This window comes from Prionailurus bengalensis, chromosome D1, assembly GCF_016509475.1.
Source record: "Prionailurus bengalensis isolate Pbe53 chromosome D1, Fcat_Pben_1.1_paternal_pri, whole genome shotgun sequence".
Taxonomy (NCBI): Eukaryota; Metazoa; Chordata; class Mammalia; order Carnivora; family Felidae; genus Prionailurus; species Prionailurus bengalensis.
Window position 1 is genome coordinate 114,204,280 of NC_057346.1, and position 17,531 is coordinate 114,221,810.

Consider the following 17,531-nt stretch of genomic DNA (forward strand, 5'->3'; position numbering starts at 1 on the left):
GCACGGTGCCAGTGGCCCCAGGGACAGCTGCCCACCCACACGCCCATTTATCTGGAACCTGGGCCACCAGCTGGCTTCCCGTGGCTCCCACAGCAACGTCCACAAAAACAGCCACGGGCCCAGGGGTCGTGAAGGGGCCGTGGAGCTCGTGTCCTCCCAGGACCAAGGACGTTCTACCACCTTCCGTGTCCCGGACCGTGGCTAAAGTGGCCCAGGACGGCCGACGGGGCATCAACCTACCCCAACCACAGTGGGCACAAGGCCACATCCACCTACAGACCCTCTCAGGACAGCAGACGCCCGCACCTGTCTGTCCATTTGTACATCCGTCTGCCCAGACGTCCATTCACCCACCCGTCCGCCCATCTGTCCAGCCGCCCACCGTCTCTCCGTCTGTCCGTCCCTGGATTCACCCTCCCATCCCTCAGCGGCCCCCGCTCCTTGCTGGGCCCCGCACCCGGGCTTACCCCACGGCAGGTGCGCCCTCACATCAGGAGGGTTGTGAGCACTTGTGCCCCAGAGCTGAGAGCTCAGACAGGGGCCGGCGGGTTGGAGCAACAGGGGGCCGGCCTGCCGCCGTGAGGGACACTGCATGGCACATCAGACTGTCACGTGCTCGCACACCAGCCGCGTGCCTCTCTCCTGCCCCCTCCCCCGCGTTCTAAGCACGGGGGACACCGTGGACAAAAGGACAGCGACTCAGCCCTGGTGCGGACATCTGAGCATTTCCCCCGCTCGTTTGCGACCGGCCTCGAATCTCCCACGTGCTTCCCAGCCTGTGAACATCTGCGCTCCGAACGGCGAACAGCGGTATGATGCGCGCCCCCTCACACCGCAGACCACCCACCCCCGCGGTCCCAGGTGCAGAGACGCCCTCCGGGAGGCGCCCTGGGAGACCACCACGCCCGGCGCCGCAGGGCGCGAGAGCCTCGGGGATCGCCTTAAACGTGAACCGCAGGCTAATTCCGCGTCCAAACCAAAGTCCCGAGCCCTGCAGAAAGACGCCGCGGCCTGTACGGAGGGGACACACGTCTGCCGTCCAGCACCCGCACACCCAGGGGGCAGTCGGGGCGTCACCGGGAACAGCATGGGGGGCGGGGGGAGGGCGCCGTGTGCCATCTGGGACCTGTCAACATTGTGATACGTGAGCCAGGCAGGACACGGGTCTGGGGTTCCGGGGCGAGGCCCAAGCTGGACAGCTCGACGGCCACGAGGGCAGGTGGCCTTTTAGAGACACACATGTGGCCGTGGCCTCCCGTGGCCCTCAGGTGAGCCCGGCCAACTCCGCCTGTGTTCACGGCCCCCACCAACGCCTCCAGCTCACCTGCCCAGACCCCAGAGCCCACCCGCCCCAGCACGCCGGGTCTCCCACCACCCTCTCCCCAGCGTACATCTCCAGGAGGCCTGCTCTGACTCCTTGTCACGTGCGTCTCCGTCCCCAGCCCCAGGCCTGCCGCGCGAGCCCCTGACGTCACGGCAGCAGGCACCACGGTGCAGCTATGAGAGGCCACGAGTCCCTGTCACTGGACAGCAAGGAAGCCTGGGTCTCCCGGCAAACAGCTGAGGGGCCGCGGGGAGTTGGGAGCCGTGTGTGGACGCAGACCTCCTACCCCAGGGACCCCTGGCCCAGGGACGGGAGGGAGCCACTCGCGAAAGGGTCCCGACAGCCCCACACCTTCCCGACGGGGCCGGCGCACCAGGAGGCAGCAGCGACAGGACAGCAGGGGGCTGGGAGCATCCGCGGGAACAGGCACGCGTCCCACTGGAGGGGACGGGGTTTTCTCAGGGCCCGGGTGAGGTCACGCGTCGCGGTCCGTCCCTGCACGATCCTCTCCGAAGGGTCCCGTTCCCGCTTATTTCTTGGTCTCTTATTTGTGGACAGAATGGGGCGTCTGGCCTGCAGAGAGGGTCCCCCCGGTGGGATTTTGCAGGGGCGCCCGTGTGTCATTTATTGTGCTCTTGGGGCCCTGGTGCCTCCACTCGGCTCACATGTGGACCTAGAGGCTTCGTCTACTCGCTCACCCGTCTACACTGGCGAGAAAGCGTCACGGGCGGGCACACGTCTGGATCTGCCGCGACGCTCGGTGCCAGACCCACGGCCTCGAGCCCCCGGGCCACCTGCTCAGGCCGCAGGCAGGACCCCGAAGAGGCAGGACCTCACCGGCTCTTGGGTTTCCCCGAGTCACATTCGTCAGGGTACAAGATGACGAGCCGTCTCCACAGGGACCTGCCGGCTTAGCCCCTGACCGGCAGGTGAGCTCCAGGGTGCAAAGTCCTCCTGGTGCATCTCGGTCCGCGCGGCGTCCCCCCGCACCTGCCACGCCTCCAGCGGGGAGCACACCTTCAAGCTGTCACCGAGGCCTGGTGACGCGCCCTGGTGGCCTCTGATGGCCGTCCTGCTCCCAGCGTGGGCTCCACCACTACCACTCCTGCCCCAGGCCCAGATGGCTGGGATCATCCAGGGAAGACGGTGCAGAGAGGCCACGCTCTGCGGGCTGGGGGTGCTCACGGCTAAGGGGGCGCTCCTCCCTTCTGGCCCTTTCCAGCAAACAGAAAAGCATTTTCTTCAACAAAATCATCGTGAACACCTGACACTTCCAGACGCGGGCAGGCGGGTTTTCGCTTCACCAACTTACACTGGAATCTTCCTCCTGCCAGGAGTCTCAGCTCTCGAGGACACCGACATAATTACTCCTTTGCTTCACCCACAGACCCCGTGCGAAGGCCCGGGACTAATCAGGTGAGGGTCATCAAAGTGTGCCGGGACACTGAAAATCGCAGAGACGACGTGGTCTCCAGGCCAGGTCTGCACCACAAAGTACCCACAGAGCTGCGCGGGTTCCGTGGGCCCCTCCTGCTCCCCGGAGGTGCCTTTGTGGAAGCTTTGGGTTGTCCCACTGCCTTCACCTTCTAACATAAAGCAAGCACGCGGACGCCTGTGACTCTCCCTCTACTAGGTGCCCAGTGGCTTGTTAGACTTTTACCCTTGAGAGTGTGCGGGGATCGCAGGTCCCTTTCCCACACCTGCACGAGGCCCTGCACAGGGCAGACCCGGCCGGTCCCCACCACGGCCGCCTGAAGTTCCTTTCTTTTTTGCTGTTCTGAGGAGCTCTTCAACAGACAGCCTCGTGTGTGCAGATTTTCCTGTTGGGTCATGTTGGGGGTTTTTGTGGCCAACATTTTTGAGATAGACTCCAGGATGTGAGGTTGCTGGGGCAGGGAGGACACGCACGCACACCCCCCTCCCCACAGAGCCTACCATCCGGCAGGCTGTCCTGCCAGACGAGTGCCGTCTGCCTCACCAGCCGCCAGCGAGGGTGTCTACACAGGCTGGCGGGTTCCTGCCTGTCCAATGGGACCTGGCGGTGTCCGTGCCACTCCGACCCCCAGTGGGCTCGTACCTTCTCTCTTAGGACCCCTTGAGCTGTGCTCACCTCTCGCTCACCTTCCGCGGGGTCAGTGGGGTTTTGCTTATTTGCAGGAGTTCCCTCCCTCCCTACCAGAGAGATCGAGCCTCTGTGATAAGACGCAACCTCTCTCCAGGTTTTGTCCTGTTCTTACGGTGCTGGTGTCGCAGAAAGGGTTTTTTTCTCACACATGCGCCCTTCGTCTTAACGTGCTAGAGCCGCACAGGAGCCCCGGGCTGCCTTCAGCCCACGCGGAATCCACCTGCCGCCGCGTGACCCGCGGTCCAGCCTGGCCCTCTTCCTCGGGGCCCTCCCCTCCCCCGCACCGCGTGCTTCCCCCACTGGCCCGACGCGCCGACTAGATTTCCGGCCATGCGTTCACACGCGGTTGAGTCCATACGCGGATTTTCCATTCTGTTCCACTGTCCATCCGCCTGTCCACGTGCCGGTACCACACCGTCCTAATTACCCGAGCTTTACGGTTTATGGTCTGTTGAGCCGTCCTAGCCAAGAACGCAGATGTGACTTTTACAAGAGACCCACTGGAGACGTCATGGAGCAGAAAGTCACCACGAGACCTATCCACATCACACGTTCAAAGCGCGTGGTTCCCCGGGCACCCCCTGAAGCTCTCCTGGGCTCCCCCAGGGGCCCCCTGCTGCACCCCCTGCCATGGGGGACACTTCTGGGAGGCGGGGGCCTGTCCCCCTGGGTCGGGGTTCCTCCTGCAGGTAAAGGCGCAGCCCCCCGCGGGACTGGGTGGGGTGGGAGTCCCGGTGTGGCCGGCCGTCTCCTGGGCTGCAGGGAGGGTTCCTGTCCGGCCGGTCTGGCCGTAGTTGCTGTGTTCAGTCTCCCCGTAGACCTCCGTGTGGCACTTGGTGGCAAATCCAGCGGGAAGAGGCAGAGGAGCCACTGTTGGGAGCATCTAAGAGGCGGCCGCCAGGTGCTTTGTGGAGCAGGAGCCTCTACAGCCTGGGGGTGAGGGCCAGAGGGCGTACAGGTGCCCCTGGGCGCGCACCGGGCACGATGCCGGGAAAGGGGCTTCGCCCTGATCGAGGACGTTCACGTGCCACACACTTCCAGGCGGACGTGGAACAGGCTTCCAGGGGCTGCGTGAGCCAAGGGGCCAGTCCTCAGTTTCCCCATCTGCAAGTGGCTGAACAGTAAAGGCAGGTCCAGAGTCCCAGGTGGGCAGGGGCAGGCCCTCCGACCCAGGGGGGGTGGACGGGCACGCAGATCAGGGGGCCCGTTCAGAGAGTCCTGCCCCGGGCCGGGCCGGCTCCACAGATCAGGGCGGGTGGTGGCAGGGAGGGGTCAGACACCGGGGCCTCACCTGCCGTCAGGTGCTGCGTGGCCCTGGGCCGTCGCCCCCAGCCGCTCCGGCCCTCGGCCTCCGGCTCCGAGCCCACCCCCAGCCAGGGCTGCCGGGCACAGAGAAGCCCCTGAGGTAAGTGCTCTGAAAAGCACCCCCCACGGCCTCCCACACACCCCGGGGCCTGCAGGGCTCTCGGGCACACCGCTTTCCCAAGCTCAGGAATGCCGCTGGATAAAAATACCCACAGACGGATATCATCAGGCCCGGCCTGTCTGTGGGCTCAGAGCTGCTGGGCAACAGGCCTAGCGCCTCGGCCCAGGCCTCTTGGGGCCCCGGCTGCTGAGGCCGGATGCCAGGTGACCCTGTCGTGAGCGCCTGCCCTGCGGGGGTGCCAGGAGGGGGAGGACCCGGGCAGCCCCCCACCCCCCCCCCATCAGCATCACCCACTCAGATCTTCTAACACCCGAGAGCTGCTGAGCCACCGGGGTCCCAGCTCGGCCTTAGAGGTGGCAGAAAGGCAGTCGGCTCCGCGGGGAGGAGCGGCCTGCGGTTCTTGGAGGCAGAGCTCTAAGGCAGAGGCCTCTGAAGGCCGGTCACCACCCCCGACCCAGGGTGGGCAGACCTAGGACGCGCTGACGGTCAGCTCACCGGCCAGCGGCACCTCCAGGCTGGGCCTGGCTCCCACCTGCCCGGGGCCACCGCCCCTCTCCGTCCCTGACGAACGAACGGGTCAACACCACACTCCCCACTGCCCCACGGGGCCTCCGCAGGGCTGCCCGGGCTCCGGCCCAGATCGCAGGAGGCGCTGCGGGCTTTCCAGCCAAACAGCCCTGGGCACACCTGGCTGTGTGGCCTTGGGCACATCACCTGCCCTCTCTGAGCCCCAGGGTTTGTACCCAGCACCACTCATCGCCTCCACTCCTATGGGGGCAGGGGACAGGGAGGGGAGCCAGGCCCCTGTGCCCCAGCACGGTCACCACAGCGGGTGCCCACACGGGCTCAGAGAAGGGCCCGCGTCTCCCGGGCTCCACGGCAAAGGACAACCAGCGCAGAGGGCGGGTCCTCTCACAGGTTGGAAGGTCTCGCGTAAAGATGGCTCCTGGGGCTCGGGTCATGTAGTGTCCCTGGTGGTCACCGAGCCCCCACACCTGCTGCCAGCCAGGACCACCCTGCCCTCATGGCATCTGGGCTTGCTCACAGCCCCTGGGGAGGCCTCGGGACAGAAAGTGGTGGCCCTCGCTGGTGGAGGAGGTGTGGACGGTCGCCCGAGGTGCCCTGGGGACCCGGGGCCTCCTCCACACTCAGAGGTTTCCCTGCAGAGAGGGAGCCCAGACCCAGCTGACCCTCCAGATCTGTGGGGTCTGAGCTCAAGGGGTGCGGAAATTCTCACTTCTCCTCCAGCCGCAGCGGCCGGGGACACAGGAGCTTCCAGAAGCTTCTGTGTGGCGTCACCTCAGGGCCCACATGATGCCCCCCCGGGTCCTCGCAGACAGCTGTCCTCGGATACCGTCTCCCGCTTCCCAGCAGCCAGACGTGAGCTCGTCCCGGCCACATCACCCCTGCCAGAGCACAGGCTCTCGAGCCACACGCCACGCCACGCCAGCCAAAGGCTGGTTCCGAACGTGGGTCTGAGAAGGGCCAGGGAGCTTCCCCGAGCGGCCACCCCGGCACAGGACCCGCGCGTCCGCGCCTCGCTATCCAGAACGTGCTCCCAGGGCAGCACGGCCTGTCACCAGGGAGCTGGTGAACCAGGACCCTCGGGCCCCACGCCTGCCGGACCACACCTGCCTTCGGCGGCTTCCCCGGGGCACGAGGGCCTGGCCGCCCCCCCCCGTGCGTGCCAGCAAAGAGGCCCAGCACCAGAGCAGTGAACCTGGGAACCGGCTCTTGCAGCAGGAGGGAGATTCCGGGCACTCGAGTCCCCGAGAAGCAGCACGCCAGGTGCCCGGCTGGACCCCGGATCCCTGGTGGACGCGACCCTCCAGGCCCTCAGCTGCTAGCTCCACGTGACCAGTTCCTTGCTCTGCAGCTGCTCCCCGTTTCCTGGACGGCACACAGCAGGGACCTGCCGGCTCCTGGGCCCCAGTCACCCTGACCACGGGCAGCGCAGCCCTGCCGGGCAGGGAGGCACGGGAGTTTCCTGCGGTGGCCGCGACAGAGCACCACGGACGGGGCAGCTTAAACCACAGACAGTCACTGTCCCGTCCCCTGGTCCTGGAGGCCCGAGCCCGAGGTCCAGGCGTGGGCGGGGCCAGGCCTCCCGAGGCCTCTCTCCTGGTGCGTGGATGGCCGTCCTCTCCCTGTGTCCTCACGGGGTCGTCCCTCCGTGCGTGTCTGTGTCCCGATCCCCTCTTCTTGCAAGGACCCCGGTCACGCGGGATCAGGACCCACCCCGGTGACCCCATGTCACCTTAACCACCTCTTTAGAGGCCCTCTCTCTAAATACAGCCGCATTTGCCGGTCTCGGGGTTCAGGGCGGTGATGTAACCTTTCAACCCAAACGAGAGCACCCGTGTGCCCATGCCAACACTCCTACCACACGCAGCCAGGCCCCGGGACCCCGGTGTCCCCCCCCCCAACCGCCCCAGTCACAGGCAGGTTATCCCACGGGCACCCAGCAGCCCCGAGACGCCTCACGTCCGTCCTCCCCAGGACAGCCCCCCAGCCCTCGCCCAGCCCCTGTGACACCCTGTTGCATGTTAAGGTCCGGTGTGTGGGGGCAGCGAGTGCCAAGGGGTCCCTCCTAGAGCACCCCGGCACCCGCAGAGGGACAGGCAGAGCCCACAGGGAGCCACCGACTCGGGGCCAGGCCCAGGAGAACATTCTCTCTCGTCGCAGCAATGCTCCCGGTGGTGCCAGCGGCCCATCGAGGCCGCCACAGAGGAGGGGATGCACAGAGAGAGAAGGAACCTGGCAAGGCTGTCCAGCCACAGACGTGCTCAGACGTGAGGCCCCATCCCTGCCCCCTGGCCGCGCTCCCCGCATCCCGCACCCCGTGGCCTCTGGACCCCAGGACCTTGGCATGTGCTCAGAGGCCCTTCTGGCCCGGGCTCCAAATTCATCCACCCCTGGACCATCCGTCTTCCTCTCCCACCTTCCTCGTGGCCTCGAGGCAGGCCTCCCCACCTGCCCCCCAGCTCGGGCTCGTGGCCTGGGATCCCCAACTCAGCCGGGCCACGACCAGAGGACCAGGCCCCAGAGAAGGGGACACGGGGAAAGGCACTAACAGGAATTCCCAGCTTCACCAAGCACTGGGGCAGAGGAACGCGTCGGGGAGGCTCAAAGGGGCGGTGGGAAGAGGCCTGACAGCCGTCCTCGGTACCCCGCCCCCCACGCAGCCCAAGAAACCGCCGGGCCGACTTCCAGCACGTCAATGATTAACACACACTCGCCGTGAGGTGTTGCCAAAGCCTCCTTGGGAGCCCAGGAAAGGCAGGGTGGCAGGGGGACGGCGACAGGAGCGCCCCGCGGAGTCTGAGAGCCAGGACCCCCTCCACGCGCCCTGAGGCCCTCCCTCAAACCTCTCAGCCGCACCTGCTCTCAACGTCAGGGCAGCCGGAGTCGATGCTGCCTGTGGGGGGCGCTGCGCACCTGGCCGGCACCCGGGAGCGGGCTGGCCCAGGATCAGGCAGCCACCGTGGTGGGAGGGTAGGGGGCGGGAAGGGACAAGAGTCAGCACACATCACGCTGCAGCTCCCCCGAGAGTTGGAGGGGAGAGGACGAAGGAGGAGGGAAGAGGGGGGAAGAGGGGAGGCAGGGTTCCTGGAGGCTCACCACTCAGGGGAAGGACACGGACCCCTGGGGGTCTACAGAGGGAGGTGGGGGCCCAGCCCAGCACCCAGGTTAGGGTGGCTAGGGGAACCTCTCCCCTGCCCAGCCGGCTCCACTGTGGCCCATCAGCGGGGAGACCGGGACCCCCCGCGCCTTCGGCAGACTGGGAGCCGCCACGCGGTGGGGGTACAAAGGGCCTCGGAAGGCCGGGGGGCCAGAGGGCAGGAAGCCCAAGCGGACAGAGTCCTGCTCCCTGACCCCAGCGGCCCAGGGAAGGCCGGGGGCACACAGGAAAGGCCGCTCTCCTCGGGGCTGGCCGGAGCAGGGGTTCCCCGAAAAGGGAGGGGCGGGGGGACAGGATATCCTGGCTAATTTCCCCAGCTGCCCCCGGAAGAGTGTGCCCAGGCTCGCGGGAACCGCCGGGACAGTGGCTCCCACAGCCGCCCGCCCGGGGCCCCGGCCCTCGAGGCCAGGAAACCGAGCCCGGCCGCCGTGGCGTTGTCCTGCCCCTGCACGAGCTAGCCCAGCAAGGCCAGGGCTTTCTCTGCCGCCATCTCGGCCACTTCTTCCAGCCGCACCGGGGCCGGAGCGGACGCCGTGGCCCCCTCTCACGGGGCTCTGTTTGGGCTCAGGCCACCCAGCCCCAGGCCCCTGCTGCAATCCCAGCTCGAAGGCCAGGTCCCCTCAAGTCACTGGACAATTCGGAGAGTGACCAGGGCCTGCTGACCTCCTGGAGACACCGGGGGTGACGGAGGCAAGCTTCCCAGGCCCCAGACAAGCCACACGCCCTGCCCGGCCAGGGTCACCTCCAGGCCAGGGTCACCTGGCCCACGGGGGGGTGGGGAGCCACAGTGGGGGTCCACCCCCCCCCCCCAGGGCCACGGCATACCTCCTCCAGGGCAGGGCCCAGAGCAGGAAATGACTGACCCAAGGTCACACAGCCACTCCAGGAGCATCCCTTCCTGGCCCGCCCCGTGGGGAAGCCACTCAGCCACCGTCCCCAGCAGCCACCCCTGCCCGCCAGCTCCCGGAGAGGCCGGGCAAAGGCGCTGTGCTGAGCACACTTCCGAGGGCTAAACAATCAGAATCAGGAAGAAAACACAAGTGTAAGCAGAGACTTCCTCTGGGGCGCGGCGAGCCCTCTTCCTCCACACGGCATGGCCAGAGAGCCCGGGGGACGCGCGCCCCCAGGCCTGCATCCCCAGGATGCGCATCGGGGGTCTTCCGGAGGCCCCTAGTCCTGGCAGCACTCCAGGGGCACGGAGGCACTGCCACGCCACCGGGAAGACCCCCGGGCGTGCCTCCCCGCCTTTGCTGGGAGCTGGCACGTGGGGCTCCGGGACGGAGAGGCTGCGGGGCAGGGTTTTCTCAGGAGCCTGGCTGTGGGGTCCATCCCACCCCTGGGCGCCTCAGGTCAGGGCCAGGAGACAGGCAGCCCGTGGGAACCGTGGCACCTACAGCCGGTGTCTGACTCGTGGGGTCCCTCGGGGTGGAGGCACACAAGCGTTCCCTAAGCCCCAAACAAGCCACTGCTGCAACCACGGGCAGGGCCACCCACTCTCTCCCACAGACGGGCCACCGACACGGTTCGGGCACCCTCTGACTCTTTGGCAGGTGGGGGCGGGGTGGGGAAGAGGCTCCCATGCCTCTGGGGACACCGTCCCGGAGACTTGTCAGCCGACAAGACCCTCGGTGGGGTCGGCAGCAGCCCAGTTACCACCTGCACTCACAGAGGAGCCGGAGTGCGAAGCTGAGGCCGCCCCACCCCCACCCCGCCTCACCTTCCCCACAGGATGCTCCAAGCCAGCCGGAGCCCAGTTCCCGCTGCACCCCTGGGGCCCGAGGGTCTCTCGGCGGGAGAATGAAGGGCCCCGACGCCCGCCCCCCCCCCAACCAGGTCTCTCCCGGCCACAGGCCAGCCAAGGCTGCTGAGACGAGCACCTGTCACTAGAGGGAGGCTAACCCACGTGCCCCCCGGCAGAGCCCCCCCCCCCACCCCCGTGAAGGCTCACGGCCCGAGGCTGGCCGGCTGAACAGCCAGGAAGTAAGACCAGGCAACAGCAGGGGAGGGCTCCAGGCAGGCAGCGAGGAGGGTGGCCCCGAGGAGGGAACTTCCTTGTACCCCCACCCCCGAGAAAGGAGGGCCCTGCCCCACACAGGCACGCCACCGCGCGAATCAGAAGCACCTGGCTCACAGCAGGACCAGGTGCCGCCCGTAGGGCCCTGCGTTCCCCGGTGCCCGGCCTCCTCTGATTGAGGGCTGGAACCCCGGGGAACATTCCCGCCCCGCCCCTCCCCTCCCCTCCCCTCCCCTCCCCTCCCCTCCTCCTCCAGGCTGCTTCACCAGCTCGCATCTCTGAAGGCGGTTTGGGCCCTCCCCGCGGCCAGGGGGACCCCTCAGGGACACCCCGCTGCCTGTCACCCTGGGAGGCAGCCCTGCACCCCTGGCCGGGAGACCCCCCCCTCCCACCACCACCACCACCACCACCACACGTGGACTGCCTTGAACTGGGAGGGTCTGAGACAGCTGCTGGACCAGCAGGAGTTGGGCCCCTCCCCTCCTGGGGGCTCCGGCATCTTGGGTCCCAGCGACCCGGAGGAATTCTCTCCTCGGCACCCAAGGGCAAGCGCCCCGGCCCGCGGTCTTTCCCAGAAGGATTAACACCTGGACCGTCCTTCCAGGGAGGCACGGAGCCAACTGCTGGGCTCGGGCCACCTCCCCCCACACGCCTGGGCAGAGCCAGCAGGAAGCTTCCCACCCCACAGGGTCAGACCCACACGTCCCTGAAGTCCAAGGGACGGCCTCCTCAGAGTCGCCGTTTTCCCCATGAAGCCCTCCCTGCCCTCCCGGCCGCTCTGGGTCGCACGCAGCTGGCACCGTCCCTGCGGCGGCAGGTGGCAGGAGACAGGGGGGCCCGCACGCCCCTCGGCAGCCCACGGGGAGCCCCGGTGCCCGCCGGCCGAGGCCCGCGGCGCTACTCACACTGCGAAGTGGTACACGAAGCACTTCCAGCCGGTGGGGCGCTCGAGGAAGTTGTAGACGCGGCCCTGGATGTGGGTGCGCGCGAGGAGCGGGCGGCGCGCGCTGTAGATGGAGACGCGCGGGTCGAGGCTCACGGGCGGCCGCGGGGCAAGGTCGGCGGCGGTCGGGGGCGCGGCCGGGGACGCGAGGGGCGCGGGCCCCGGGGCGCCTGGCGGCGCGATGGGTGCGTAGAGCGCGCCGCCCCCCGGGCCGCCCTCCGCCAGCTCTAACGAGAAGGGACACTTCTTGGCCAGGCCCGTGCTGCCCCGCCGGGAGCCCGGCAGGCGGCCGCAGCCCCAGCGCTTCTTGTCGGGCCTGGGCGGGGAGGAGGCCGCGGCCATGGCCAGGCAGCGCCCGCGGGGGGCCGGGCGGGCGGCGGCACCCGGAGCTGCAGCGAGGGCGGGCGCCTGGGCGCAGTGCGGGCGGCCGCTGCCGCCAGCCCCGCCGCGGGGGACCGCTGCCCGCCCCGCCCGGCCGCGGGGGGCGGGGCCGGAGGGGGTGGCGGCCGAGGGCCGGTCCCCGGGGAAGGCGCGCCCCGCCCCCCGGCCAGACGCCCCGCCCGGACCGTCGGCGCTCCGGGGTTGCCCCGGCCCCGCGCCTGCAACCGCTCGCCCGCTCGGTCCCTCCCGCGCCGCGCGCCCACCTGTTCCTCCCGCCCTGTGTCATTCACCGGCTCCGCCCGCCCCCTCCCGCGCGCCTCTGCTCTGCCCCCCGTCGCGCCCACGCGCGCGCCCCGCCCCCCACGCCCACCTGCCGCGGGGAAGGCGCTCCCAGCTGAGCCCCGGGAAGGCAGGCGCTGGGCGGCAGGTGCAGCGACCTCGATCGAGCCGGGCGGCCGGGCAGGCCAGTCGGGTGGGGCTCGGGCACCCGCGTTACCGGACAGAGGGTGGGGATACAGAGGTAAAGAGGGGCGCCCTAGGGCACGCCCGGACTGACCCTCTCGGTGCCCGGAGGGCGGCCTGTTAGCTCTTCCTCCAACACTTTGCGCGCCCCCCCCTTTGCCCCCCCTTTGGCTCTGTGAGTGGAGAAATATGGGTGGGCTCCGTGCCCACCAGGGCCATCGGACCCGCGAGGCAAGCCGGTCAGGACCGCCCAGCGGGAGCCGGGTGGAGGCTGCCGGAAGTGTCTGTCAGGGGTCGTCGGTGGGGTTGGCCGCCGGGCAGGTCATGGCAAGGTGTTTTCAAGGGCCGTGCAGGATGGGCGTCTTGTCCTTCTGGCCCTCTGCCCCAGGCTGCGGCTGGACCTGTGGATTTCCCTGGGTGCGGGTGGGTGTCAGGTTTGCAAGGTCCTCCGCACTGCCCCTGGCGTCCGGTTCCCTGCACCCTGGGGTGCAGAAGTGGAGCATTGGGGGAGGAACAGAAAAAAATAGCCTCTCTTGGGACCTTGTCCAGGGCAGACGGATAACTGCCTGCTAGCCATGTCAGGGACAGGTCACTTACAAGACACCTCCCAGGTCTTCACTGAGCACCCCGGGCTGATTTATTTCATGTACCCCCCACCCCCGCCCCCACCAGAAAGCCACCTGTGTTGGTGGATACAGTGCGGTTCTGGCCCTTCGCCCCTGACTCCCCACCCCTGGGTGCTGCCCGCACACAGCCAGCAGTTTGTATTTGCAGAAAAATGAATGAAGTGGGTCCCAGCCTGCGCCGGGCACTTTGGAGACTCCAGGCTGGCACTAGGGAGCCTCTCTGGAAGTACAACGCTTCGGCAGACGGCCAGAGGGAGGCGGAGAGAGAGCCACCACAGGGCCCCAGGGGACAGGCCAGGGCACACAGCAGGCACTCAGTCGATCCTTTCTGAATGAACGCGTGAATGAGCGAGCTGCGTCCGCACATCCACATCCCAAGCCGAAGGAGGAAGATGGTCTTTTAACGGTGGAAGAACTGAGGAGGGAGGGCCGTAGAGAAGGAAGGAAAAAAGTGAGTTCGGATCCGTCTCACACACAGCAGACGGGAGTAGTGTTTGAGTGGGTCGGAGGCTTAAATATAAACGCTGAAGTGAAGCCACGCGGATCCTGTAGAAACTCTCATTCTGCAAACACCTGTAAGCAGGGAAAACATGTCTAATTGTGCTTGAAGCCGAGACGATGCCTGAAATTAGCAAGGTCAGAAAGACAACCGAGCGGCTGGAGGGAGAATTTACGACTCGATCGCAGGCGGAGGGTGGATACAGCACCCGCTCGTAAAGGACATGTGATGTGGGACAGAGAATGACAGACGGCCTCCGGGGGAGTGGGCCCAAGACGGGAAGGGTTCACAGGAAAAGGGGCTCGTGGTCTCTGCACGTAGAGAAAATGACCGACGTCACTCGTGGCGGGAAAACTACAAGCGAAGAGTACGTTCTGATGCCCCGTTCACCTATCTGATTGGCGAAAATCCAGACGTCTGACGGGGCCCCCATGCCGCGGGCGAGGAGGCAGGGCTCCCGCACATCGGGAACTGACCCAGAGACCCGGGGCGGGGGTGGGGGCGGGGATGGAAAACGGTGCACACACGGGCCGCGCAGCGGTGTGCTGGCTGTATCAGCCGAACGCCGGAAACAACATCCCTCAGTCAGTCGAATGCGATATGGCACCGCCCCACAGTGACGCCCACGATCGGTGTTTTCACCGGCTCGCGAAGGCCCAGGGCACCCAGAGACTACGTTGTTCCCCATAGGAGTATTGTCACTTTGGGATTAGGCATAGGATGTTAAATTCCGGGACTTTGGGTATAAGAAATAGAAGCATAGCCATCAAGGAAATACGGATCAATCCTTAAATTGGAATCGGGAATCCTGGCATCATCTGCTGTGCCCGTTTATCTGAAAACGAAATTACTTTCGAGCCCATCCCGCCGAAAAGGTTCAGGAGGGGCCCGTCGGCAGCAGGACAACTTGAGCATGAAAAAGACTCGTGGAGCAAACGACCTCATGGCTTAAACCATTGATTCAGAGCGAGGCTAAAAAAAAAAAAAAAAAAAAAAAAAAAAAAAAAAAAAAATCCTCGTTGAGCCTGTGCTGGTAGCGGGCCCGCTGTTCTGGAACCGTGTGTATCCCGCCCGCCCTCTTCTGAACCAGACTTCAGGGGCGAGAGGCCCAGGTGCTGGAGGTGTGCCCTGCTCTACTTCCCGATAACGATTGTGCCGGGTCGGGAGTCACTTTGAAGCAGTCGCCAGGGAGGGGTGGGGGTCAGAGTACAGATTAGGCCAAACCGCCTCTGAATTGGCCATTGTTGGGCTGGCCGCCGGGCAAGGTCATGACACTACCAAGTTTACGTTTTGTGGACGTTTCCATACTTTTTAAGTTGTAACATGTGGCCACCCAGGCACCCGGGGAGGCTTCCCGGAGGGCCACGTGCTGGCCTGGGGCTGCGGGCCGGGGGGCAAGGGGCTGGTGGGCGTGCCCTGAGCCGTGCAGGAGCCTGCTCTGGGGGTCCTGGGCGGTGGCACAGGGACACTGGGGGGCACGGGAGGCTGGCCACGAGGTTGCAGAGAGCTCCCTGCGAGCCCCCACTCTGGGGGAGAACCCGGGACCGAGGACCTAGGACCCAGGACCAAAGACCCAGGACCCAGGACCCAGGACCCAGGACTGAGAACGGAGGATCTTCCTTCCGGGGGGCCACGGGCCAGCTGCAGTGGGAGGAGCCTAGGCTCATCGAAGACACTTGGGCAAACTGAGGCTGGTGAAGGGTGGGGTGCGTGGCTGCCACGGGGTCTGTGGCCTAGGGGACACACCACCAGAGGCTTCCCAGCTGGTGGCCTTCAGCTTGACTTTCACTCCAGCCTCACTGAGCACAGGGCACAGCGTTCACGCAGGGGCCACGAGCTGTGTGCAGGAGGCTCTGCCCTCCCGGGGACTGACGTGAGCGGGCAGTGCAGACGCAGGAGACAGAGCGGCCGGGGAGGCGGAGGGCGGGTTGCTGAGGGGGACCCCCAGAGAGGGTCTAGGGGGGACACATTTACAAAGACCTTTTCCAGGCCCTTCAGCTGATTGGAGAGGTATCTGCATACAGTGGGCAGTTAGTGCAGAGCGAACGGATGCGGGGTGGAGTGGGGGGACCGGGGGGGTGGGGCGCTGCCACGGCTCTGTCTTCCTCAAGCTAACCAGTCTCTCCAAAGAGGGTCCTGTGCTGGCTGGCGCGTGTCCCTGGGGGCGTGGCAGCGGTGCCGGGGAATGTGGCTTTGCCCCGCCCAGCCGCACACTTAGGCTCTTCTCCATCCTGGCCACTGGCGGCTCTGGTCGCACCTGAGCCCTAGACGCTTGCCCTGCACGGACTCCCGTCCGCGCGGGCCGGTGGGCACAGCACCCCCGAGGCAGGGGTCTCTGGCCCCTGGACACCGAGTCGCCTGGGACTCCCAGTGTAGACGCAGACGCAGTGGGTCTAGGGAGGGCCCAGGAATCGGCATTTCAGTGGGTTCCCCGCCCTTCCTGACAGGGGACACTGAGGACCCCCAAGTTTTGGCCACCGCACTCGGACAGAGGCCAGAGGGGAGTCCTTCCTGAGTTGCCCACGTCTGTGTCCCTCTTGGGCCGTGTGAACGTCACTCCACAGACGTGACCGGTTCCCACTGTGTGCCCGGCTTGGCGAGCGAGAGGCCTTGCCTTGGCGGGTCCCAGAGCCGAGCCGGACAGACTGAGCTGGACGCACCGTCAGCGCACGGGCACCTCGGAGGCAGGAGACGGACGGACGGCCCCCCGCCCTACTCCTCCACTTGCCGCCTGTGCTCTCTGCCCCTCTCCCTTCCGAGGCGCGAGGCTGGAGCCGTGTGCATGCACGTGTGTACGTGCATGTATGTGCACGCGAGTGTGCAAGCACATTGTGGGGCGCGTGGGCACGCCTATGTGTTCTGCCTGTCTGCGTGCGTGTCTGGCACACACATGTGCCCGGGCTGTGCTGGACCACGAAGGGACCGGAGATACCCCGTCCGCCCTCCTGGAAGGGCAGCCTGGAAGCAACAACCAGACCTGGTGGGGTCGGAGGAAAGAAGGGCTCAGAAGGGAGACCGGCACGGTCAGAGCTGGGGGCAGGGAGCCCCCCGCAGGCCCATACCTGGACCCCAGCCGGCCGCCCACGCGGTCGCCTGCCTGCGGCTGAGCCCTGCCGGCAGAATCAGACGCCCACACTCACCCCTCCCAGCCAGGACGCGGAGTCCTGCCCGGCATCCCGTGGGCGAGCGGGGAGCTCCCCGAGTGTTTTCTGTGGTCCGAGGTCAGGTCACCAGGCATCGCCGCCTTCCCGAGCTCCTCTCCCGCTCCCTGTTCTGGGGCCGGGGCCCAGGGTGGCCACAGACGGCCGTTCTGCCTGCTCGCTGGGGCTCAGCCACAGTTCTCCTGATGGGGCAAACGTTTTGCATGAGTTTGGGGCCCCGGCACTGGTTTCGTGCTGGGGGTTCAGCTTCAGAAGCATGTTGTGACTGTACCGCAAGAACCCTGGGGTCCCCCCCGCCTCCCTCCCCCCCCAGCCTTCGAGCGTCCTTCCCCTTCGGAGAGGATGTCCTCGGGACCAGCCCCGAGAATCCAAAGTCCCGGTGATGAGGGTCCAAGGCGGCTGGAGCCTGGCATGGTCTCCCTCGCAGGGGCCCCGGACAGCACTCGCCCTGGGCAGAAAAGTCAGCTTTGGGATTTGGGGCCAGCGTCCAGCTGGCAGGGCCGTGTAATAATACCTTTGCTGGGAATTTGCACCAACTACTTGCAAAATCGAGATTTGATTTTATGCTAAACCATCCATCCAACCGTTGCGAGGATGTGCGGTCTGGTGCTCTTTGGTGACATCACCCCGAAAACGTGCTCCTCGGGCTCTCGCCCTCATCCTTTGCTTTCTGGTGTGACCTGACAGGGGACAGTCAGGGGCTCTCCGAGCCAGGTCGGGCCCTGGGGGCAACCCCCCCCCGCCCACGCCCACTGCACACGGCCTCAGCTGACCCTGCCCCGTCAGCAGGCTGCTGTGCCCCCTCGAGGTTCATGCAGGGCCTGCTCCTGGGGCATCTGGTGAGCTATCAGGCCCCTCCTTGCTGGAGACTCAGGTGGGTGTCCCTGG

The 17,531-nt window shown here is 66.7% G+C and overlaps 1 protein-coding gene across 3 annotated transcripts in view; it reads right to left on the reverse strand.

Annotated features, from left to right (window-relative positions):
- The window catches only part of KCNQ1 (potassium voltage-gated channel subfamily Q member 1), a 320,612-nt gene extending 308,687 nt beyond the window's left edge, over nucleotides 1–11,925 (reverse strand). For 2 of the 3 annotated variants that reach the window (XM_043582003.1, XM_043582004.1), the window contains exon 1: nucleotides 11,477–11,925. In XM_043582003.1, the coding sequence (XP_043437938.1) occupies nucleotides 11,477–11,856 (380 nt within the window). In that variant the 5' untranslated portion in view covers nucleotides 11,857–11,925. The remainder of the gene's footprint in view (nucleotides 1–11,476) is intronic. The other variant, XM_043582001.1, reaches the window with a different exon arrangement.
- Nucleotides 11,926–17,531: the final 5,606 nt, after the last annotated feature.